At 50.0% G+C, this 24,210-nt stretch overlaps 1 protein-coding gene across 1 annotated transcript; it reads left to right on the top strand.

Annotated features, from left to right (window-relative positions):
- The first annotated feature begins 590 nt into the window (after nucleotides 1-590).
- PGM1 (phosphoglucomutase 1) lies at nucleotides 591-23,895 on the top strand. Its single transcript, XM_058030000.1, has 11 exons — nucleotides 591-862; nucleotides 12,983-13,145; nucleotides 13,888-14,034; nucleotides 14,945-15,070; nucleotides 15,588-15,778; nucleotides 16,120-16,274; nucleotides 16,872-16,987; nucleotides 20,068-20,203; nucleotides 21,607-21,790; nucleotides 22,697-22,831; nucleotides 23,670-23,895. The coding sequence occupies exons 1-11, from the start codon at nucleotides 617-619 to the stop codon at nucleotides 23,757-23,759; spliced, it is 1,689 nt and encodes a 562-aa protein (XP_057885983.1). The 5' UTR covers nucleotides 591-616; the 3' UTR covers nucleotides 23,760-23,895.
- The last annotated feature ends 315 nt before the right edge of the window (nucleotides 23,896-24,210 follow it).

Here is a 24,210-nt window from a genome sequence, read left to right on the forward strand (position 1 = left end):
CTGGGGTGCTCGCTTGAGCCAGGGCCTGTGTGTAAGGCCAGTGGGGACATCCTGCTGCTGGCCACAGGGATAGGAGCACCTGGGTCAGCTGAGGGGTTCACCTGGAGAAAAGGAGGCTCAGGGGAGACCTTGTGGTTCTGCACAGCTCCTGACAGGAGGGGACAGGCTCTGCTCCCAGGAAACAGGGACAGGAGGAGGAAAAACGGCTTCAGGTTGTGCCAGAAAAGGTTTAGATTGAATCTCAGGGAAAATTTCTTGATGAAAAATGTCTAATCCTGGCACAGCTGCCCAGGGCAGTGGTGGAGTCCCCATCCTTGGAGGGATTTAAAAAAAAAAAACCATGTGGATGTGGCACTTGGGGACATGGCTTAAAGTGGTGGCATTGGCACTGCTGAGGAACGGCAGCACTTGAAAACCTTCAAGCTCTTTCCTAAACCTAAACCATTCCATGGTTGCATGGCTCGGGTTGAACAGAGCACGGGGACACGGAGGCGCTCGGGGCTGGGCCGCGTTTGCCACCCGCGGGCGGTGCCTTTAAGGGGCGGTCGCGGGGCGGCGGCGGGGCCGGGGCGGCCGCGGTTCCCCCGCGGCTCCCGGAACTCCGCCGGCGCCGGCCATGGTGCGGATCGTGACCGTGCAGACCAAGCCCTACGGCGACCAGAAGCCGGGCACCAGCGGGCTGCGCAAGCGGGTGACGGTGTTCCAGAGCAATGCCAACTACACCGAGAACTTCATCCAGAGCATTCTGGCCACCGTGCCGCCCGCCGAGCGCCAGGACGCCACGCTCGTGGTGGGAGGCGACGGCCGCTTCTACATGAGAGACGCCATCCAGCTCATCGTGCGCATCGCCGCCGCCAACGGGGTAAGCACCGAGCGGGAGGGAGCTCTCGGTGTACGGTCCCTCCGTACACCGGGGTAAGCACCGAGCTGGGAGGAGGCTCTCGGTGTACGGTCCCTCCGTACACCGGGGTAAGCACCGAGCGGGAGCTCTCTCTCGGTGTGAGGTCCCTCCGTACACCGGGGTAAGCACCGGGTGCGCTCCCCACCCGCGGCCGGCGGAAATCGCTGGCGCTCGGCGTGTCCGCGGCGTGGAAGTAACGCGGTGAGTGACAGATGGATGAGCTGACGGGGCTGGAGGGGACAGCTCGCGGTCCGGGCAGGAAAACGCCCCCGGCAGCCTCTGCCTGCCTGCGGGAGAGAGTGGACATTGGCCAGGGCGGAGGTGTGGAGCAAACACGACTTTGCTCTAATTCCTACTTCTTCTGTGGTTGGGGTTTCCAGCTAAAGCACAGACCGGCTGAGAGGTGTTGGGAGGGAGCAGCGTTCCCTTCCACAGTATTGGAATGTTTCTCGCTGCTGGGGGATTCCTCCGTGGGTTAGTCCAGCCCAAGGGAATCCCAGCAGGGAGTGTGGTACTGATGGGGAGAGATGTGCTGAAGTCAGGTTTGCAAAGGGAGGCTTTCCCCTACATTTACTCTTTTCCAAAGGAAAACTATCCCCTTCTCCTGAGGCACCAGCAGCAAACATTCTTCCTCATAGACGACAAAGTAGAGAGGGGCTGAGGGTGCTGGTGCTTAGGGTAGAACCTCAGAGTTACCTAGTTCAAATTTCCACGTACCCCAACACCTCTAAATATCTGACTTAATGGAAAAAAATAATAATTTGTGATTGCTGCCTTCTTAGGGCATAGAGAAGCAAATAACTGGTTTGGACTCTTTTTAAGCCATGTAGAAATTTGTCTTTTGTGATGTGTGACAGCTGCTCACCTCTGATTCCATAGCCCAGCATCCTGGGATGCTGCATGCACCTCTGGAAGTGATGGGTAGAGCAACCTTCCCTGATGGCAAAGCAGCAGGCACTGCTTTATTTGTTTGTTCTGGGAGGAGGTTGCAGTTGGAATATGCAGCATTCCTGCCCGAGTGCACACACAGACAGGATCCCTGTGGATCACTGTGAAGAGGCAGAGTGGGGAACTTGTTCCCTGGGATGAGCTGTTGAGTGTGTGCAGCTTTTTGTGTGTTCACCCAGGGCCTGGTGGGCTGTGGCAGCATTCCAGGCACCGACCTCTCCATCATTTACACTTCAGCTCCATCCCAGCAGCAGAGGCCTGGGCTGGAGCCCTGCTGGGGGCTGCTGAGGTGTTCTGGAGGGCTGGGAATGTCTCGGGTCCTCCCCTGGACCGTGCAGTCCCTCACGTAGGAGCAGAGCTGAGCTCGCTGCCAGAGCTGCAGCAGCGGGTCCCAAGGGCTGCCCTTGCTGGCAGGAATTTGCCTTGGAGCATTTCATCCATGTGAATTCCAAGTGCTGACACAGAATTGGCTCTGAAGGCAGAAAATGTTGGGGAAAGGCGGGAAAAATGGGAGGTGGGGGAAGGAAACGTGTGGAAGAATATGTGGGCTGATAAATGAGCAGCAGGTAAAGCTTGGATAAATAACCAGAGGTACACAGGGCAGAGCCACTGGAAACTTGATTACAGATATTTACTATATTTTAGCATCTCTGGCCTAAATAAGGCAGTGCAGGCATAGCCAAACTCAAGAGTAGCAAAACTCTCTGGTCCCAAGAAATGAGGTGACTAAAACCAGAGGGTTTCTTTAGCAAATGCAAAGCACTGGTTTGAAATAAATTTTGATGTATTTTGGAGTGCTTGAGGGATGCTTGGTTAGTGGGGTTTCTCTGTAATTGCAAATATCAGTTCCCTGGTGGTTACCACAGTGTAGTTAAGTAAGTCTCCTAAAATCCTCTTTCTTCATAGTAAATATGAAGTGACTGGAAGTTCCCTGCCCTTCAAAGAGAAGGATGGACAACTTCACTCATGGTAAGAAAGTGCCCTGCAGAACAGGAACCAGCACATGGGAACTTCTTCCTGCAGCTGTGGCTTTGTCCATGTGCTGGGGCTCAAACATCTCCTGGTTGCAGCAGCCAGGTCTGGGGGGAAAGCTCAGCAGCCTCATGCTGAGAAAAGCTGAGTAATACTCAGAAAACAAAACTGCTGGAGAAGTGCATTTCTGGTCCTGAGGATGAAGAGGTGGTTGATGAATGCTCTAAAATCACCTGGTTTTAAGATCTGGTTGAATGGTGCTCTCCAGGCACAGGACAGACATGAGGACCACAACCAGTGATCTTTAGTTTTACAGCATAAAAACAAAGGATGCTAAAATTAGCTTGAATTTTGTCTCCACCTGGAATGGTTAATATGGAACTAAGTGTTTTTTTTAAATTTGCAACTACTCAGTTTGTAGTTATGAGATTAAGAGGTGTTTATCTTATTTTAAAGTTTGCATTTCTGTGAGTAAACTGAAATTGTTTGCCATTCCCAGCTGGTATCCAGTGTAGCCTGCCAGCTTTGTTTTGGCCTGTGTGCCAGCTTTCTTTGGTATTATTCCCACATGGTGAGTCTGACTCTTAAATTCCACAAACCAGATCTTCACAGCTCCTGCTGGAGCATCACTGATCAGCAGAATTGTGGCTGTGCAATAATTTTATGTCAGAAAGGGCAGAAACTGTAAATCCAGGTGTGATGATAGAACCAGCACCAGGCTGATGCAGTGACATTGTCACCTGCTGCTCCCCAGATTTACTGTGCCCTTGGTTCCTTCCTAACTGAACACTTTTCCAAGTGCTCAAAGCTGCCACTCTCAGGCACGTTGCTGGAAAGGTGTTTGGAGTGCCAGGCTGTGCCTTGCATGTTAAACAGTGCCTGCTTTTGTTTTATAGCTGCAGGACAAACAGGGCTTTTATTAGAAATGCTATTCTCTCTCCCCCAGGAAGTTTGGGTTCCTGCCTTGGCTGCTTTAACCTTTCTCTCCCCTCAGTTACCCAGAGAAACCAAGTGCTCAAACCTGTTGCATTTATTTATCACTCTCTCTTTGGTAGCTCCCTTTTTCTTTGTGCTCTTCTGCCACAGCTCCCAGACCAGCTCCCACTGAGATCTTCCCTTTGGGTAAAAGCTCCTGGGACTCAAACCATCAAAATAAAATGCTCATAAAGAAAGTTCTTCCAAAAAGCAACCAGGGTGAGATGTGGTGATGCTGGATCCTCCAGGCCACTAGGGAAAACCTCAATTTCTGACTTATGTTACTGTTTTTCTCAGAGGCAGAAGGGGAAATTGAGATGTGATATCTAAAGTGAGGAAATAAATACCACTGTGGCTATTTCCTGGCTGCAGATGATGTGGATTTTAGAAGGCAGCAGCTCTCACAGCCTCTTTTTACACCAGCCTAGACTCCTTTGGCCTGTAAAGTTAATTGGCTTATGTCAGTTTACAGTGGAAGGTGATTAAGTGGTCAGGTTGTCCAGTTTCAGTGCCCCTTTGGAATTTTCAACTCTGCACTCATGGAACTCCAGCTCAGAGCAAAGAGCTAAGGTGCTTTGCAGTTAATCTCAGCAAATCCAGCAGGCAGAGCTGCAATTCATCCTACCAGGGATTTAGCTGTAATCTCCTGGGACAATGTGCATGAGCAGACACCTGAGCTGGGGCTGGGCTGGCAGGGCAGAAATGTCTTCCCCTTGTCAGGGCAAAGGCTGGGACAGGGAGCTGGGCTGGAGAGCTGCTGTCCAGGGCTTATTCCAAATCTGAGCTCACCAGGATTGAGAAATGCATCCTGTCATGACCCTGAGCTGGCCAAAATATTGATTCATGCTTCAGATGAGGAGCTGAAATGTATTTTAGAAATAAAGAGATAGCTTAGATCAGTAAGAAGTTGCCAGAATTCTGAAGTAATAAAAGTGTAACATGCACACTTATAGTGCATATTCATAGAACAAGCTGCAGAATAACAAAATGAACAGCAGATGTGATGGGTAGAGAGCAAACACAGTTGGCAGGATCATCCAGTTATCCAGAAAAACATCACTTCTTGGTTTTAAAAGAAGTTTGGTTTAAGTGAAAATCAGGAAATAAAGCCTCACCAGGAGCACAGGTCCTGGACTGGGGCACCAGCCCTCAGAGAGGATCTGGTCTGGGTGTGGGAGATTGCATCAGGACTGGCTGAGGTCATTCTGTAGGGAAGCAATTGTTCCCTGGGAGGGTGGGGTGTCCCTGGTACAGGATCTCCATGGAAGCTGTGGCTGCCCCTGCATCCCTGGAAGTGTCCAAGGCCAGGTTGGACAGAGCATGGAGCCACCTGGGATAGTGGAAAATGTATTTTGGGTTCAGGTGCAGATTTCCAAGAGCACCCAGGGCCAGGGGCTCTATCTCAGCAGGCTGGCGGCAGAAATCCTCGAGCACTGAGGGAATGCTGCTGGGATCCTCCCCTTTTCCCTGGTGCAGGGCAGGACAGCAGAGATAAAGTGCAGATTTTGGGTGTGCTGTGAGGTGGTGTGACCATTGAACAGAAGGTTTCACAATCCTGGTGGCTGCTGAGTGCTTCCCTGGAAAGTTCAGCCCCTGCCATTGGGGCAAACCTGGAGATGGGGATTCATTCCCAGCCCTGCCAGCCCTTTTCTTTTCAGCTGTTGTAGGAACAGAACAGTCTCTTCTTTCTCGAGTGATTCATATGTGAGTGCACTTGTGCTCTTGAGATGGTGCCAAATATCCTTTTTTGCCCTCTGGAATCTCTACAACAACTTTCAAACTCGGATTTCAAATTAATTCCTAATAGAAACAAAGCGTTTTGCAGTGGGAGCAGCTCTCCTTGTATGACCAATAACACACTTGCAATATGTTTATTTTTTGGTGCTCCGTTTGTCCTGGCATTACCAAATGTCACTCCCAGCAGTGGCTGCCTGCACCAGAGTCATCCTGGGCAGAAAGTGCCAGATTTTGGCAGCTGCTCAGGAGGGATTTCCAGGGCTCTTGGCACCCTCTTATGGCCGATGTGCAGGGACAGCAGCAGCACTGGAGCTTTCCTGAGGGCAGGAGCTAAGGGAATGGGATTCTGCCTTAAAGGGGAGTCACAGATGAAGTGTAAAGTGGTTTTACTCCATTTCTGCCCAGGACTTCTTGCTGAGTGTCTTGACTGAGCACAGAAAAGGAGCAGGAGATGCCTGTCAGCAGCTGCTTGCTGTCAAAAACTCCTGCAAAACTGGAAAAGGGAGCTTGCAGCTAAACACAGCCCCGCAGAGGGGACATTGGCTTTATCTGCCCTCTGAATGGGGACAAAAACATGGGAGAGGAATGGGGAGGAAAGGAGGAGAGGGCACCCTGGACCTTGGAGAAGCCTAACCCAAGGGTGAACAGGGAATTACTATTCAGTTTGACCTTTCCATGCTGGGTTCCACCCACAATTATTTTTCTTGCCTGAATGCCTACATATAAAATTGTAGCTTGGAGGAAGGCTGGGTTTGTGTCAGAGTGAGGAACTGGCAGAGTCTGGCTCTAACCCTAGCCCTGGTCTCAGGCTTGAGGAAGACTCCAGGTGAAGAAGGCTCCATCTCCCAAAAGAGATGGCACAGCTCCCTCAGGGAGAGGGGATGGGTGGGGACCATGGAATTAAGGCAAAGCAGGAGCCGTGGCTCTGCAATGCTTAATGAATTTAAGCCCTCTCAGAACAGTCTTGTTTGTCTTTCTATCATTAAATTCAACAGTTAGTTAATAGTTTTAACTCTGCTCTTGTGTGTGTGAAGTGTAGGACAGTAAAAGGAGAGCTGGGTTAGGAAATATCCCTGTCAGTGCCAGGCTGGCTGTGGAGAGAGGGAGATTCCCTCCACCTGCCATGGGGAATAAGAGATCCAGGGAACAGGAGCACAAGGAAAAGCTGTTAGGACAAACACTGGGGCTGTTTGCTGTAGCAGGGAGGGTGTTCAGAGCCCTGATGCCAGAGGATTTTTTAGTGAGGAGCTGCCAGGAAGAGGATTATGATCTTTTGTTTGCTGTGCCAGCAGATTGCAGGGAAGCACTTCCAGCTGCAAGGCTAATTAAGCACTGGCAGGGCTTACCTGGAGAAAAACATTCCAAGAACAAGTTAAATCAACTTCCAGGAGGAGACCTGGGTGTCCTTGGTCCAGCTGTGGGGAGGGAGCAGATGACCTGAGGGGTTTGCAATGAGCACTCACCCAGCCAAGCCTCCCAGATCTCAGAGCAAAGGACATTTCCCCAGTCCCTGCCCAGTGCAAAGGTGCTCAGCAACCACCTTTGGTGACATTTTGCACCTCTGAGTCCTCTGGCAGCTGTGTGATCCCCAACCCCTGAGCAGTCCTGGTTAGGCAGTGACTGGTGATTGAGTTTGTCCCAAAGAGATGTTGCAGGAAAGCCCTGGGAGCCAGGGAGCACCCCAGGAGTGTGGCTGTCCTTGTCCCTGTGCCTTTTATGCATGATTTAAAATTTCTATTTTAAATTTTTATTTAATGTTTTAGCTAGATTAGTTTATATAATAATATAATATTCATATTATATCATAATAATATAATATTAATATTATCTCATAATAATATACAATATACTTATTATGTATTACTTATTATATTATTTTAATATTTCATTTACTAGACTGTGCTTCACTTTATGAACATAAACATTTGCATGAATGACGCTCCTGCCCTTAATTAGTTTGATTCCTCTGTCTGCTCCACATGCACTGAATTTCACTCAATTCCCACCCTCCCTGGGCTTTTCCCTGCCAGCAAACCCAAGCACACCCCGTGTGCAGTCACAGGAGCTGCTGGGTGTCCTGTGCCCTCCTCCTGTCACTTAATGCCATGGCATTTCCCAGGGCAGCCAGAAGGCAAAGAGCTTGCTTAGGCCTTTTCCTGCCAGGTGCAATTTTGGGAGCTGGATTTTGGGTTCTGTGCCACTAGAGGGAAACCTGGCCCTTTGCACGGGAATGAAGAGAGCTGCAGGATGCTGGAATGGTGTGGGTGGATGAAACACAAAGCAGTTGGGCTGTGTATCCCAGGCAGCCTCCCTGCTGGGGTAAAAGGTGTGTTGGGTCACACAAATTATCCAACTCCATTTCAATGTGCTGATGGATAAACCAGGATTGGGGACATGGTCAGTGTGGCCTTGGCAGGGTTAGGGTTTATCTGGATTATCCCAGAGGGCTTTTCCAAACTGTATGGTTCTGTGACATTCTTTGGAAGAAAATATATCAATTATTGCAGCAATGACAGAATCAGCACCACAGGAAAGAGTCCCTGAGCACCTTCAGACCTGCCACAATTCAGCTGTGTGTACACATCTCCTTTTTGCTGCCTTTAATGGTGGGACAAACAGAATAACTACCAAGTGTCTGTTCTTTAATTGCCCCAGTGATATCTATAAATGCCCAGGCAGAGGACTCTGAGTTTTGCTAAAGGCTTAGAGGAAAGGCTGATTTTAGAATCATGGAATAGTTTGGGTGGGAAGGGACCCTAAAGGCCATCCCATTCCCTCTGCCCTGGGCAGGGACACCTCCCACTATCCCAGGGTGCTCCAAGCCCTGGCCTTGGACACTGACAGGGATGGGAGTTCCACTGCCTTCCCTTCCTTCATTTCCCTTCCCCACGCTTGGGAAGATGAGGCTTCACAGCAGTTTTTTGGGATCTGAGTCTCTTCTGTTTGTGTTTAGGCTGTCCCACAATGAGCAGCATTATGGGATGCAGTTTTCCCAAACATTTGATAGTTTTTTGTGGTTTGAATCTGGGTGAGACTCGCTGGGGGTGCTCAGCTGAGGCTTTGCAGCCCAAGGCTGCCCAGCTGTTCCTGCTGGGAATTCTCCCTGTGCTTCGGGGAGCCGTGGGAAGTCAGGTTGTCAGGGCAGGAGTCGCATGAGCGAACGGGAGGTAACAGATCTGTTCCCTTCCATTTTAAGAGTGACCTTTAACTCACCAGACTTTGCAAAATAGCTCCAGCAGGATCCTGCTGGAAGTTTGCCTCCAGAGCCCCAGCGTGCCGCCCTGCCCTGTGGAACTGGGCAAACACATCCCAGCGGGGCTGGGCTGCTCCCACCTCCCTGCCCCAGGCAGATCCACGCGGATCGACACTGCTGGGCTCCATGGCATGGCCGGGAGCAGTGCCTGTGGCCACCAGGAGGTGACAGGGAGGACAGCAATCCTTTACAGCGAGGGACAGCAGCGTGGAATTGTGCCTCCTCCCTGACATTGATCCCCCGCCGCAAGTGCGAGGACGCGGCTTCGGTTACAGAAGGTGCAGGGAGCTATTTTTGGGGGGGCTCAGCGGCTCCCCCGAACTGCCTCATAGGTGGGCCATTGCTGTGTCAAGCTTGGGGGTTAATTTTGCCATATTTGGCTTTTTAAATGCACCTGTGTGACAAAGGGCCATGGAAGACGCTCCCCTGCCTGTGGTGACGGTGCCAACCTCTCCCTACGGCGACCAGAAACCGGGAACCAGCGGCCTGAGGAGGAAGACCTTCTTCTTTGAATCCAAGCTGAACTATTTGCAGAATTTCATCCAGAGTATCTTTTTTTCCATAGACCTAAGGGATCGCCAAGGAGCCTCTCTGGTGGTTGGAGGCGATGGGAGGTACCTCAATAAGTCTGCAGTGGAACTGATTGTCCAAATGGCTGCTGCCAATGGGGTTGGTAAATGTTAAACGGCTGAATTCCTGCGGGGTGTGGCTGAGAAATGCAGAAATCCAGCAGAAATTAGGCACTGGGAGATTTAATTTCCCCTAAGGCTTTATTCAACTGCTAAGAGTGATGTTTTTAATGGCTGATCAGCTGGGGAGTACAGAAATTACTGTTTTTTCACTCTAAGTGTTGCAGTTGGGCAGAGAATACATGTGGAGAAAGGAAAATAAATTCTGCTGGGGTTTGTGTGTCCTTGTTTTGTGCTTTGACGTGCCCCAAGCTGTTGGCACCTGTGGGTTTTTCAGTCTTTGCACAAGAATATAAACCCCTGATACTGTTCAGAAATGGACTAACAGGGAGAGCCATGAGAGTGGCAAAGGAGAAGAAAGAAGAATGTTCTGCCTTTCTCACCAGGTGTAAGTTGTGGCTGTGGGATAAATGCTTAGGGAGCCTTTGAAAGTTGATATGAGAGTCAGCAAGTGAGTGACAGCCTTTATAGGGAGCTCAGTTGTGCTGGAATTCTGTGTTTTGGAAGCAGAGCAAGAGGCTTGTGTGTTTCTGGTAGATCATGGTTCATGCCATGGGCTTTTGTCTTTGTTTCCTTCTGCTTTTTAAGAAGAAAAGGCTCTGCAGAGCAAACTTTGTGCCAAGGGACCTGGATTTTAGGAGTTTGTTTGACAAAAAACCTGACGAGGACAGTGTAATCAATAGTGAATGGGAAAAATAGGATGAGAGAATTTTATTCATTTATTTTTAAAATCTTGTGGGGAAAAAATCTTCAGGCATTACAGATGAATGTCTTCCTTTGAAATCAGTGTATGGGCAGAGCAGAAGAGCCGGAAATGTGCACAGAGCCAGGCTTGGAGTGCCTGACACCAGGACAGATCTGCTGGTGAGGGGAGATCAGGCTCGTCTCCACCTGCTCAGACTTTTCTCTCCAGCACTGGGCCCAGGTCTGCCTAAATGGGATTTAGGGGGTGGTTTGGGTGTTTTCCATGGATTTTTCTCCTCAGTCTGGCTGGTGCCTGTCAGTGCTGTGTTCAGGGTGTGGATTGGTGCCTTGGGCTGCATCTCCTGCACAGAAAGGCCTGCAAGGGTGGGCTGGGGACACTCTGGGGCTTCCATGACCTGGAAAAGCTGTTCCTAGTGTGCAGGAGGTCCCTGTGTGCATCCTCATGGGGCTCTCAGTAAAACCAGTGTGGAATTATTGCCTGGGTGGTTTGGAAGTGCTGTAACCCAAACTTGTGCACAAAGTGGTGGGTCTGTTTTGAGAAATCCATGAAAGGTGTTTGTCCATCATTGCAGTCTGAGGTTTTCCTCATAAGAAATTCCCCAGACTCAAAAAGGATGAAGTGTAAATCGTTCAGCACATTGTTACACCAAGCAACCTACCACAAAGGATTCAGCATTGGATGGGTGGGGAATGGCAGCTGAAAACCTCTGGAAGCCACGGAGGACCCAAATCTCAGAGCAGCTCACATGAAGACAAGTGTTTCTGTTTCTTCCCTTCCTTCCTTGCTGTGGGGAAAAGCTGCAGCTCAGGTGTGCAGGGAAGGCAGGGACAAGGGATTTGATGTGTTCATCCAACTCTCCTGCAGCTGCTGCCTGCTTTGGCAGGGAAAATCCCTTATTTCCCCTTCCTCTGCAGCGTTCCTGGGGCACTGATGCACAGGGTGCTGCAGAACGTCACCCTCTCAGGGAAACTGGGGAGCAGGAGGGGAAGCTTTGGAGAGAAGCTTCTGGAGGTCCTGTGAGTTCTCAGGGAAACTGAAGGAGCAAGGTTTGGAGGCTGGAATAAAGCACAGGACTTGTCTGAGAATGGGGCAAAGCAAACCCTGCTTCAAATGAAACGTGAGGTGCAGTAAATGTGTGATCAGTGTGTGGGCACAGCCAGGGCTCCAGTGTGAGCTGCTGTGGGCAAGGCCCTCAGTTTGGGTTTGTAAAGTGCTTTTTTCCCATTTCTGCTGTTATTTTCTGGAGATGCAGCTCTGCCAGCAGCTGGGCTGTGACAGCTGGACCATGCAATAACTGATGGGCAGCGAGGCTGGGGCTTAGCACCTGGCAGTGCCAGGGGTCAGGAATCACAGCCATCCCTGCCCTTGGCTCAGCACCCACCACAGCCTGGGAATGCTGCTCTTGATTGCTGCTCCAGCTTGGGATTGAATGAGATCCCTTCTCTTTCCCCCGCCTGTTCTGGGTCTGACCCTGGTGAGGTTTTAAATCCTCTCACCTCATCTGGGGCTGTGGGAAGGAGTGTGTTCTTCCAGGGAATTCTGCTCCCCTGGGTTTATTGCCTGGACTCTGAAGGGGCTGTATTGCTCAGCACATTGCTCTGGATGCAATCTCGGAGATATCCCTGGATTTATGGGAAGGAGGAGGAATCTGCAGCTGCTCCCAGGATGTTCAAGTTTTGTGTTCTTTTGGCTTCTCTCTGCCCCGTTGTGTGTTTTGAAGGCAGATTTTGAGGCCACAGCCAGAGGGAATGCTGTTTTTGTGGTGTTTAATGCCAGCCCTTCAGTACATCCATGTGCAGCATTCATGGAGGAAAATGCTCCAACAGAGCGGGGTGGGATACACCATGGGGAGCTTTGGCAGGAGCAGGGCTGTGCTTTACCTGTTGGCAGAGTTTGGGGTTTGGGCTGAGTGGGAAATAGTGAAGGTGAGAAGACTTTCAGAAAGCTGTGTAAGCAGGCCTCAGAAACAGAAAGAGCAGAGAACTTGCAGCTAGCTGAAAGTAGATAAGTTACAATAGTACAGCAAGCAAGGACAGGAAACAACAGTTTGAGTTTTAGGCTTGGTTAAGATAGACCTTAAGACTGCAGAAAATATGCTTAGCAAGACAGTAGAAGGTTTTAGGCCTAATACTGGAGTATTGTGGATTGTTAATAGAAAACATAAAAACACACATTGTGTGAAGCAGGTGTATGTGTGGTTTTAGTGATTGGCTAGAACAATTATCTGTAAGCTTTAACAATATGCTGTTGACTAGAAAGTTTTTTAAATGCTCTATACCAAAGAAATCTTTGGCTGCTGCTGGCAGGACATGAGCTGTTGCCATCTTTCAATTGTCTCAACCACGCAATGAGGCTGATGCTCATAAAGCTCAAGGAACATGTCCCAGCAGTCCCATCCTGTTTGTGCAAACCTCCAACTCTGTCAGTGCAACGGGCCAGAACTGGGCAATAAGTTATGTAAATGAGCAGAAGGCTGATTAATTTTCTTTATTACGAAACCCATTGCTTTTTTATACCCTATTTTGCTACACGTGAACTTGATTGGTCCTTTAATTAAAAGACCCTCACCATTGGTTAATTAATTGGTAAAGAAATCTCCATAACACATTGCACAAGTGCACAGTACCAGGTACAGCAGGTTAAGGTAAGAACTGTTTCTCATTCTTTTCCCTGCTGCTCCCGCAGCCTTTCCCAGAAGGATGCCTGGGGAAGTGCCCGTGTCTCCCTGTGCCAGAGAGCTGCGGCCACAGCACCGGTGTGGGCTGGGCTGTCCCTGAGGCTGTGTGTGCTCCTCCCCGCAGATCGGGCGCCTGGTGATCGGCCAGCACGGCATCCTGTCCACGCCGGCCGTGTCCTGCCTCATCCGCAAGATCAAGGCCATCGGGGGCATCATCCTCACGGCCAGCCACAACCCCGGCGGGCCCAGCGGCGACTTCGGCATCAAGTTCAACATTGCCAACGGAGGTCAGCCCTCTCCCTGCTGCCTCCCGCCCGCTGCTGCTGTCATTGCTCATTTCTTGTGTCCCTCTGTGTCATTGAGGCCTTGTCTGACCCAGAGATGGGGCAACTGAGAGGTGCTTAAAAGCTTTTATTCCATTTTCAGTTCCATGTGAAGGGTGAGACGATACAGATGGTATAATTCACACCATCGCAATCAGAAGCAAACTATTCCCTAATTGCAATATATTATAAGTATCTCTTGGCCTATCAGCTTCAGTCACCCCATGCTGTAAATGGCTTAAAGCCAATCATCAAAAATTACTCTTCATGGGTTCATGCATCTTTCATAGTTCAATTTCTCTAAAGTACCTAGTCTTATTCGCAAGGCCACCCTTTGAAATTTGTTTCTAGTTTAATCTCTCTCCCAGCAATTCTAATTCATTTGCCATCTCCATGGCATTTCTAAGTCAGCATTTCTTGTCTCAAGGTTTGCATACAGATGCACACTGTGTGAGCCTTCTGCCAGCCTTTGAGAATTCCCTACAAATCCATTTCCCACACCACCCAAGAATCCACATTTCTGTTCACATCCCAGGAATCAGTGCCCTGAGCAGTGCTTTCCCTAATGGAGCCAGTGATGCTCTGCTCCCCTCATTCCCTGGTGTTCCTCTCCATTCCCAGCCCAGGTCCTTGCTCTGTTCCTCAAGTTCACTCCTCTTGCAGTTGGATTCTTTAACATCTTCCCTTTGCCCATTTCATTTTGCAGGTCCTGCTCCTGAAGCCATCACGGATAAAATTTTCCAAATCAGCAAGAAAATTGAGGAATATGCAATCTGCCCAGATCTCCAGGTGGACTTGGGCACCATTGGGAAGCAGCAGTTTGACTTGGAGAACAAATTTAAGCCATTTACAGGTAAACAAATGTTTTTCCTCTTGGCAAGGGTGAGGAACTGGGGTGTTTCTGTGGCCATTCTGACCTCTCCTTCTCACCTGTTGCATAATCATGTGAGGACATTGCTCCTGGCATTCCTTTATTTATTGATTTTGATTGATATAATCAAAACAGAAGTAGCAAAACCTTCATCCATCAAACTTCCCTAAAATCAAAGGCTGTTTTTTCTGCAAGGCAAACATGTACTTGAAAACAGAAAAATGCAGTTACAGTGCATTTTCCTAATTAAAAATTGCAGAGTTTAATATTTCAACTGATTTTTTTCCATGGTTTCACATATAGAAGTTGTCACCATGAGTGGGAAAGCTGTTACATTTCACATATGACTCTTCTGAGTCAGCAGTAAAATATGAAAATAAATTAGAAAAAGACTTCTTAAAAATACAGCAAGTATTTTTTTACCATCTCCTGGTGCTTGTAATTAACAAAGTTAAAAGATGATAAAAGTTGGTATTTCTCTCAGTCTCCATTTCTTTATAGTGGGATTTTTATGCTGTATTTTGTTTTTATGTTGGCTGCAAAGGTGCAACTTTTTGAACTATGAAGTTCACACTTCCCATTGACTTTGGTGGAAATTAAAGATCTGATTTTATATACATATTTTTAAATTTAAGTGAAATGAGATTGATCTCTCTTGAAGGAAGTCCAGGGAGCCTTAAGTGGGAACAGAGTTTGATTTTGTAGGTCCACTTGTGACCTGATTAGCAGTGAGAGCCTGTAATTAAATTGCTAATTTAGCCCCATTATTGCTGTCCCTATTCTGGGATGTTCAAGGGCTTTGTGCTGAGCTGGGCCCTCAGCACAGCAGCAGGGCTTGGCTATCACAATTCCAGGCTGTGAGGGTTGATCCCTGTCTGCTTCTCTTTCCCAGTGGAAATTGTGGACTCTGTGGAAGCCTATGCCAGCATGCTGAGGAACATCTTTGACTTCAGTGCCTTGAAGGAGCTGCTCTCAGGGAAGAACCAGCTCAAGATTCGCATCGATGCCATGCACGGGGGTAAAAGGGCTGGGCTTGGGGCACTGTGGGGTCAGGGGTCTCTGGGGATTTGTCACCCACCCCAGACAGGGATTTATATTGCAAGTTTGGGGTTTGGTTTGTAACCCACTGGATTTTTCTTTTTGGGAGCAAACTTTTTATGTCTTGTGTTATTTTCTTTTGTCAAGCGTTGTGTTTTGGGGATGGGATGAGCTGATCTTTAAAGTCCCTTCCAACCCAAAACATTCTAGGATTCTGTGAAATGTTTCATACAATTCTGAAATGGTTTGGGCTGGGAAGGATCTTAAAGCTCATCCAGTTCCACCCCTGCCACGGGCAGGGACACCTTCCACTGTCCCAGGCTGCCTCAGGCCCTGTCCATACTGGCCTGGGTCACCTGCAGGGATGGGATGGATTTTGATGTGAGCTCCTAAACCACAAAGCACCCAAAGTGACCCAAACTGAGCAGCCTGAGGTGGGTGGTGCAGGGCTGCCTGGGGGCTGAGCCAGCTCTTTCCCCTCTGTTTTGCTGAGACAGTTGTGGGCCCTTATGTCAAGAAGATCCTGTGTGAGGAGCTGGGAGCCCCAGCAAATTCAGCTGTGAACTGCACCCCCCTGGAGGACTTTGGGGGCCACCACCCTGACCCCAACCTGACCTATGCTGCTGACCTGGTGCAGACCATGAAGACAGGAGAGTACGACTTTGGAGCTGCCTTTGATGGAGATGGGGTAAAGGAGTGCTCAGAGTTCCCCTTCCTTCCCTCTAACCACCTCTGGGGACTGAGGAGCACCTTTCCTCTGCCTCTCTCTAATCATGAGTGAAGTGAACCACCACAGAAATAGCTGGATACTGTATCAATAATCCCAATTATTGTATTTTAATAACTTTAAACCTGTGAAAAATCAGCAGGAAGGAGAAACACTGTGGAAGTGCTGCTGTGTAACTTCTTCAAAGCTCCGTGTTTATTTCAGAAAATCTCTGGGGACTGCTGGGTTTATGGGCTGGGCAGAGGGAGCTGGGTTTATGGGCTGGGCAGGGGGCTGAGCTGTGCCCGTGCTGTCTCCCCCAGGACCGGAACATGATTTTGGGCAAGCACGGCTTCTTTGTCAACCCCTCCGACTCGGTGGCCGTCATCGCCGCTAACATCTTCAGCATCCCCTACTTCCAGCAGACAGGGGTGCGCGGCCTGGCCCGCAGCATGCCCACCAGCGGGGCCCTGGACAGGTAACAGCAACCCCTCTGTGGGCAGGGAGCCCTGCCAGGGCATGGTGTGCCCACCAGCGGGGCCCTGCACAGGTAACAGCAACCCCTCTGTGGGCAGGCATAGGGCAGAGAGCCCTGCCAGGGCATGCTGTGCCCCTTTCCTGAGGTTTCACCCTGACCTGTCCCGTGTGTTTTTGCTCTGGTGAGGAGTGCAGCAGTGCCAGGGCAACAGTGAGGTTTGATGGGTTAAACCCTGCCTGGGGACATAGCAGAGCTGGGCTGAGCTCTTGGCCCTTTCTTTTCCCTACAGATAATCCCAAACAAATTACCCTTCCCTACCCTTCTTTTCCTTAAATTTGATAGTGATGCTTTCTTGGTGAAATGCTTTGAGATCTGCAACCTAAAATCGCTTTGAAGAGCTGTGTGTTTGTATCTGTTCTGTAAATGCACATCCCACCCATCTCCCAGATATCACACTGGGATTGTTCTAAATACAGGGATTGTTCCAAAGCTGTGGCATCCCCTGTCTTCAGTGGCACCCCAGCAGAGCTGCTGATCCCATTTCCCCTGGGAACACCGAGACTCCAGGGATGTGACTTGGCCTTCTTACCTTGGCAGGGTGGCCCAGGCCACAAAGATTGCTTTGTATGAGACTCCAACGGGCTGGAAGTTCTTTGGAAACTTGATGGATGCCAACAAACTGTCTCTGTGTGGAGAGGAAAGCTTTGGGACTGGTAAGTCAGCATTCCCAGTATCACCCATGATGGTGGTGTTCCTCCTCTTAGTTGTTTATTCTTTAGAGCCTGGGATTTATCTTTCATCTGCAGTTGTTAATACTTGAAAAATATTAAAATATTTTAAAAAGGCTTGGAGGAATTAATGTGGAGATGAACACAATGCTAAAGGATTTGTGAGGTAGGAGCTCCTTCTCCTCCAGTTCTCCAGGAAGGCACATGGAGGTGGAGGTTTGGGGGCCTCTTTAGCAGCCCGGTCACTGAGTCTGTGGGGATTAAATGCAATGCTAAATGTATTTTTCAACTCCTGGTGGCCAGGAAAACCTTCTCAATGTTTTCATTTCTGGAAAGAAATACGGTTTGGAGCACAGAGTTTTATTAGGGAAGGTTTCAGGTCACTATTAAATCTCTGAACTTAATAGGGCCCTCATTTTCCTGTTCTGAAAACAAGGTATGATTTATAAAGTTTAAATTAACACTTGCCTTTGAACAGTCTAAGTGAGTTATTGAGTCACTGAGAAACCAAGTGAACATCACAAGGAATTTACTGGGGGTGTGTAGGGAAGTGGATGGGAGCAGGATTTGCTCCAGGTCAGAGCAGGGTGCTCAGGACAGTCAGGATTCCCAGGAGGTCTCTGCATTTCCTGAGCCCTGCCTGGAATCTCCCCTGTGGAAATGGGACCTTCCCTGAATGAGCATCTGATTCCTGCCCAAAGGCTGAGTGAGTTTTGTCTGAACTCTCCCTGAGATGATGTTTTTCCTATTCTCTCAGCATCTCTGGTGGGATATGCAAGGCACAAGGTCCTGAGGGAATTTCTCACTCAAACTTTGTGTGTTTTCTTACCACCACCCCAGAAAAACCTTTTAGCTTGTGTGTGGGTGCCTTAAACCCCCAGATTCCTGGAGTGAAGTGCTTTGTGGAGCTGGAATGCACAGCTTGACAGGAGAGGATTAGCCCAGCTTTCCTAGGGCTGAGGAAATGGAATCACAGCTCTGTGGGGCTGAGCAGTCTCCAGGGACAATATTTTTACAGTCAGGTATTACTCTGATATGTGGGGCTGGGATTTGTCTGTGGGTTGGAAGAAAGGGTGAATTTCAGAGAACCTGGTATCTCTGTAAGGAAATCTTGAAGTAAATAATGAGTAAAGAAAGATTCTGGAGCTTTGCCCTGAGTGATTTCAGCATGTGCTGAGTTTATATCCTGGACCTTGGCTAATGAGAGGGCACTGGTGCTTCAGGAGGTAAATAAAACCAAATTCCTGGAGCTGCTGATGGGAGTTGATCTCAAATGAGCAGCTCCCCAAAACTGTTTCCACCTTTGTAAGAGCAACAAGCTCAGTTTCTGTCCATCCCTAAGGGACTGCCTCCCAAATCAGTGATTCCAGTCTGAGAGAGAGGTTTGGGATTTTGGCCAGGCAGCAGCACATCCAGGTGGTGGGAGCTGAAGGAGTTTGGGGGAACAGATTGGGAAAGGGCCCAGGAGAGTTGGACTCCCCTAAAATGCAAAGGGGATTTCCCATGTGGCAAATGCAGTCAGGAAGGAAAAAGGAGTGAAAAGGGTGAGGAGGGTTGGTTGATAGGAAGTTAATGAGGAGTTGTTTGGAGCTGGGCTGAATGGGAGTGTTGAAAGGGAGAGAGGTGAAAGAGCAGCCCAAAGACCCAGTAAAAATTGAAACAAACTGTGGGGCAGTGGGACTGGAGTGCAGCAGCAATTAGAGTAATGAGACATGACAGAATTCCTGCTTGCTTCCCTGGGTATTTTATTCCAGCTATAAGTTGATGCATCACATGGGACTGGTGTTTATTTAGCATTCCTCTGTGTCACCTCTGCCCAGCTCTCTCCACCCTGAGGGACTGTGGGGATAATTTATGGCCACATCCACAACAGTGGGATTTGTGCACCACGTAACCCCTGCCCTGCCCCAGCCCTTTCCCAGAGCATTCCCACTCTGGCACTCCTTCAGAGGGTGCCATGGCTGCTCTGCAGTGCTCTCCTGGCATTTCTTTAATACCTGTTTGGAGGTTTTCCAGAGCAGGAAGGGGAAAACTTTGCATGTGTGGGGCACAGGGTGGAGCTGGCTTGCCAGAGGCACCGAGTGTGGGCTGGGTGTGCTCTGGGCCATCTGATCCCATTTCATTTGGGGGCTGTGTAAGGTCCAGCACCTCTCAGGTTTCCCAAGGGATCAGTGCTGTGTGATCCCACTGTGCTCCCAGGGCAAGGCTGGGCTGCCTCTGGCTGCTTCCTGCTCTCCTTGCAGTGCCAGCTTTGGGGGAATTCACAAAGAGAGGTAATGGGCACAAACTGGGGCAGGGAATTCCACCTGAACACGAGGAGGAACTTCCTCACTGTGTGGGACAGATCGCCCAGAGAGGTGTGGAATCTCCCTCACTAGAAACATCAAAAATCTGGCTGCAATCCTGGGCTCAGGGATGGCCCTGCTTGAGCAGGGAGGTTGGACCAGATGCCCCACAGGTCCCTTCCAACCTGATCCACTCTGTGAATCCTCCTTTAACAGAGGGGCTGTTCCAGCCCCCAGTGAGAGCAGGCTGGAGGCTCTCCTGCTCTCTGCAGGTGGATGGAGCCTCTCCTTGCCCTGCTGCTGCCAGCCCCATGGCTGCTGCTCCTCTCCCTGTTCTGGGGTGATTTTGGGGTTGTTGGGGTTTGGTTCCTCGGGAGGAATGACATTCCCCTTGGTGCTGGGCCAGGAGATGATGCCAGGGTGCTCCTTGGCAGGCAGGACACAACAGCTGCTGAGGAGTTGATGTTCTTGTTGATGCTCTCCTTCCCAAGCTGCTCTTTTGCATTTGCCTTTTGTTTTTTATTTGATGCCTTTTTTACTGTGCATTCCCTTTTATTTCCTTGGAACAGAGTTAAGGATGTGTGAGCAATGAGTGTGTGTGTGTTAAAAGATGCTGAGCGTTTCACTTGGGCTGGAGCAGATGAGATCTGACCCATTTTAACAACACAGCAGGGATGGAGCTCTGGAAATGCTGTGCAGGGGATGGGGGGAGGAGACCAGGTGGGGCTGTGGTGTGAGGAGTGGGAATTGGGAGCTGTGTCTGTGCTGTGGCTCCCCCAGGCTCTGACCACATCCGAGAGAAGGACGGGCTGTGGGCAGTGCTGGCCTGGCTCTCCATCCTGGCCGCCCGCAAGCAGAGCGTGGAGGACATCATGAAGGACCACTGGCAGAAGTATGGCAGGAACTTCTTCACCAGGTGGGCAGAGTGCTCCTGACACCTCCCATTCCCTGTCCTGTGCAGAGCAGAGCCCTGGTGGCACTGCTGTGTCACCATCAGGCTGTTCCTGTGTCCTTCCCTTCCCCAAACACTTGGCATTCACCATAGCCCTTTGTGGTGTCCAGCTTTGGATTGTTACTCCAGATGTAAACCTGCTACCAAAGTCTGGACATTTTATACTTGTAAAGCACCTTTTTTATCCTTTTGAGATTTTTTTCCTTCAAGAGTAATTTATGCCATGGGATCAGTATTCTTGAGGCCCCATGTCACAAGTTAATTTGTGATATCTTCAGTGACAGCAGCATCTCACAGAATGGATGCCCAGCCTCATGGCTGTTATCTCCCTGGTTGAGTTCCTGTCCAGCCCCCAAATACTCAAACTGAAGCTGCAGTAGACATGGGACATGGCAAGGGAAGGAATGAGAACCAGCCTGCACACAAGCAGAGGTGGGAACACTGTGAAAGCATTAGGCAGAAATCTTTCAGCTTGGAAGATCTACATGAAAATTCTGTCTCAAATTGCCAAGTGAAAGAACTTGTCTCTCCTTTTTTTTTTCTTTTTTCCCCCCAACTCACCAAAAAGCCAGCACACATCTGAGGCATGGAAACCTGGGGGAAAATGCCAAAGTCTAGGATAAAGAGGCAGCCTTTTAGCCCTGAGGTATGTGTGCAGAGCAGGCTGAGTGCAGGGCTGGACAGCTCAGGCAGCAAACAGCAGCACAAATCCTGCTGGCAATGGGAATGTGGACTCTGGGGTCCTGGAGTGGGCTCCAGCCACTCTCTGCTGCCTCTCTGCCTGGGCAGGGACATCAAAGCTGGCACTGGATGTTTCCTGCTGCAGTCACAGCTGCAGTTTGCTGGGGGGATGCACTGAGGGTGTTCACAGTAACCACGAGGGAGCTGGTGCAGTGCTGGGGGCACAACTGCAGGAAATTCTTGGCAGGCAGTTGGATCTTGGCCCTGGCCCTCGGTCTGTGAGACTCAGTGTGAGACAGCACTTTGTGCTTTCATCTCCTGGCGCCAAATGCTTGTGATATGCTGTGCTGCATCCCGAGGATGTGTGTGTAGTGCTGCACATGGATCCTCCTCTCTTTCCACAGAATCCCACACTGGGCTGGGGTGGGAGGCACCTTAAAGCCCATCCAGTGCCATGGCAGGGACACCTTCCACTATCCCACGTTGCTCCAAGTCAGTCCAACCTGGCCTTGGACACTGCCAGGGATCCAGGGACAGCTTCTCTGGGCAATGTGTTCTGGTGCTTGGATGTGCCTTTTCTGCCTGGATGGGAGCAGAGAACACCCCCAGAGCTCGATAAGGGCATCCCAAACCATCCCAACTCATTGCATCCTCCTCCCTAATCCCTGTGTGTGGTGCTGGTGCAGGTACGACTATGAGGAGGTGGATGCAGATGCTGCCAACAAAATGATGAAGGATTTGGAGGCGGTGATGTTCGACCGCTCCTTCGTGGGGAAGCAGCTGTCGAGCGGGGACAAGGTGTACACGGTGGAGAAAGCTGACAACTTCGAGTACAACGACCCCGTGGATGGCAGCGTCTCCAGGAACCAGGTGGGCACAGCCTGGCCTGAGCTGGGACTGTTTCCTCCATGTCCTCTTTCCATCCAGAGCAGTGCCTGGGAATGCTGTGGCTGGCACCCGGCTCTTGTTTCAGGTTCTGCAGTGTGGGTTAGGATGGGCATTAATCCCTCTGGGAATGGGGAGAGGGGAGCACAGGAGCTTTCTGTGGGTCCCTGAAGGGGAGGGATGGCGCAGGTGTGACACAGCCATGCAGGGTGATGCCTGTGAAGGCTGACCTAGAACAGAGACTAGACAGAGTTAAAGAATAAAGTAAGGATTTGTTAAAAGGATAAATGGTTACACGGGCCGCTCCGGGCCCACCGTCATCACATAGAGCCAGCCCGTGCTGCAGTGAGCACTGGGGCAGCCCAGCCCCTTCCTCTGGCAAACTGTCACTAAAAGAGGAATATTGATTTTATCCCTGTATTTAAGAACACTGTTTTGCTGCTAAGGATAGCCAATAAACCCCAAGAGCCCAGCCAGGGCTGCACCCAAGATCAACTGAAATGGTCACAAAATGGTCAACTGGTTACAAAGTCTCTCACTTTTATAAGTTCTGCTCCATTTACATCTTCAAGTTAATTGTCCAATTTTACCTTTAGGTTATGCAGTCTCATGCTTGTTTTTCTCTCTTGATTCTGCTGTTGTTTGTGCTCTGGGGCTGAGATTTGGATCATTTGTCCTTGGTGCCCATCAGGAGCAGGAACTGTTTTGTCTCCCTGCTCTGTGCACAGAGCTCAGCATCCCCTAATACAAATCTCAGAATTACACACTAAAGCAGCTCAGAACGTGAAACATATAAAAGCTAAACCTGAGGCACCATGGGGATCATGGAACACCCCTGGGCTACCCATGGTCCCAGAGCTGAGAGCTTCCCTCCCTCCGTGCCCCGAGCAGGGTCTGAGGCTCATCTTCTCCGACGGCTCCCGCATCATCTTCCGGCTGAGCGGCACCGGCAGCGCGGGGGCCACCGTGCGCCTCTACATCGACAGCTACGAGAAGGATGCTCAGAAAATCAACCAAGACCCACAGGTGGGTGCTGCACCTCACTCCTGTCACTGCTGCCTGCCTGAGTCAGCCCTTTTTAAGCCCTGTTTTGCTTGGAGATCTGTGGAGATGACAGGAATTTAGAGAGTCGGAGGTTTGTATCTTTTGTGCCAGTATCAATAGGATTATTTTAAAGAGCTCAGTTTGGAGCAAGTATTCCTGAGAATCCCTCACAGCTGCCTCTGCCACAGCACAGTTTTCCTGTCTGTGTTACCCCTGTGCCTGCTTTAAAAAAATCAGTGGATCACAGGATGCAGCTGTACCTAAGGTGAGACTGCCCCGTTCTGCACTGAGTTCAGTAAATGTTTTGCAACATCATTTACAAATGCTGCTGAGCTCTTGTGGGCGCTGCAGGATAAGAATCCTCCTCTTGTATTTAGGTTTAGCCTGGATATCAGGGAAGGGTTTTTCACCCAGAAGATGGCTGGGCGCTGCCCAGGCTCCCCAGGGAATGGTCACAGCCCCAAGGCTGCCAGAGCTCCAGGAGTGTTTGGACAATGCTCCCAGGGACAGGGTGGGATTGTTGGGGTGTCTGTGCATGGCCAGCAGCTGGACTCCATGATCCTTAGAGATCCTTCCAACTCAGGATAGTCTCTGAGTCTGTATTCCCCAGCAAACACTCTGTGGGCTCTTTGTGCCTAACTTACTGTGCCATAATTGACAAAAGGACTGAAAATCCCCCATGCCCAAAGCAGCCTTTGGTCGGGAGAGCTGAGCTTTGGGTGTCCCAGCCTGGCCTGGGTGCTGAGGGATGCAGTGTGGGAACGCTGCACAGTTCTGTGTGCAGCTCTGCAGTTCTGAGGCCTCTCTTTGCTCCCTGCAGGTGATGCTGGCACCCCTCATTTCCATTGCACTGAAACTTTCCCAGCTCCACGAGAGGACCGGCCGCTCGGGGCCCACCGTCATCACATAGAGCTGCAGTGAGCACGGGGGGAGGCAGCCCAGCCCCTCCCCAGCCAACTGGCACTAAAATAGGAATATTGATTTCATCCCTGTATTTAAGAACACTGTTTTGCTGCTAAGGATAGCCAATAAACCCCAGCCCTCAGCACCCCTTGTCCCCTTTGCTGCCTCTCTTTGTCCCCAGCGCTGCTGGAGGTTGGGTGTGCTGCTCCTTACACAACTTTTGGGGCAGCACGTGGGCTCCTGGCTTTTCCTTAAACAAAAAGCTCTAGGAATTATAAATACCAAATTCTTCACACACTTTTTTTACTATCTTGGAAACTTTCCTGGGAAAGGAGCACAAATACTTTATCCCAGTTTGGATGAGCTTGTTTGTTGAATGGGGACAGTAAGAGCCTTGGAATAATCAGATTTGCAGGCATTAATGTGCAATATCTTACCCAAGGGCACAGAGAGGGTCA

This window comes from Melospiza georgiana, chromosome 9 (assembly GCF_028018845.1).
Source record: "Melospiza georgiana isolate bMelGeo1 chromosome 9, bMelGeo1.pri, whole genome shotgun sequence".
Classification (NCBI taxonomy): domain Eukaryota; kingdom Metazoa; phylum Chordata; class Aves; order Passeriformes; family Passerellidae; genus Melospiza; species Melospiza georgiana.

Excerpts from the sequence above, each read along its gene's own strand:
- PGM1 (XM_058030000.1), top strand. The coding sequence starts at position 617 with ATGGTGCGGATCGTGACCGTGCAGACCAAGCCCTACGGCGACCAGAAG. Across the intron at positions 13,146-13,887 it reads GTTCAACATTGCCAACGGAG|GTCCTGCTCCTGAAGCCATC; the intron begins GTCAGCCCTCTC and ends TTCATTTTGCAG. Across the intron at positions 14,035-14,944 it reads CAAATTTAAGCCATTTACAG|TGGAAATTGTGGACTCTGTG; the intron begins GTAAACAAATGT and ends TCTCTTTCCCAG.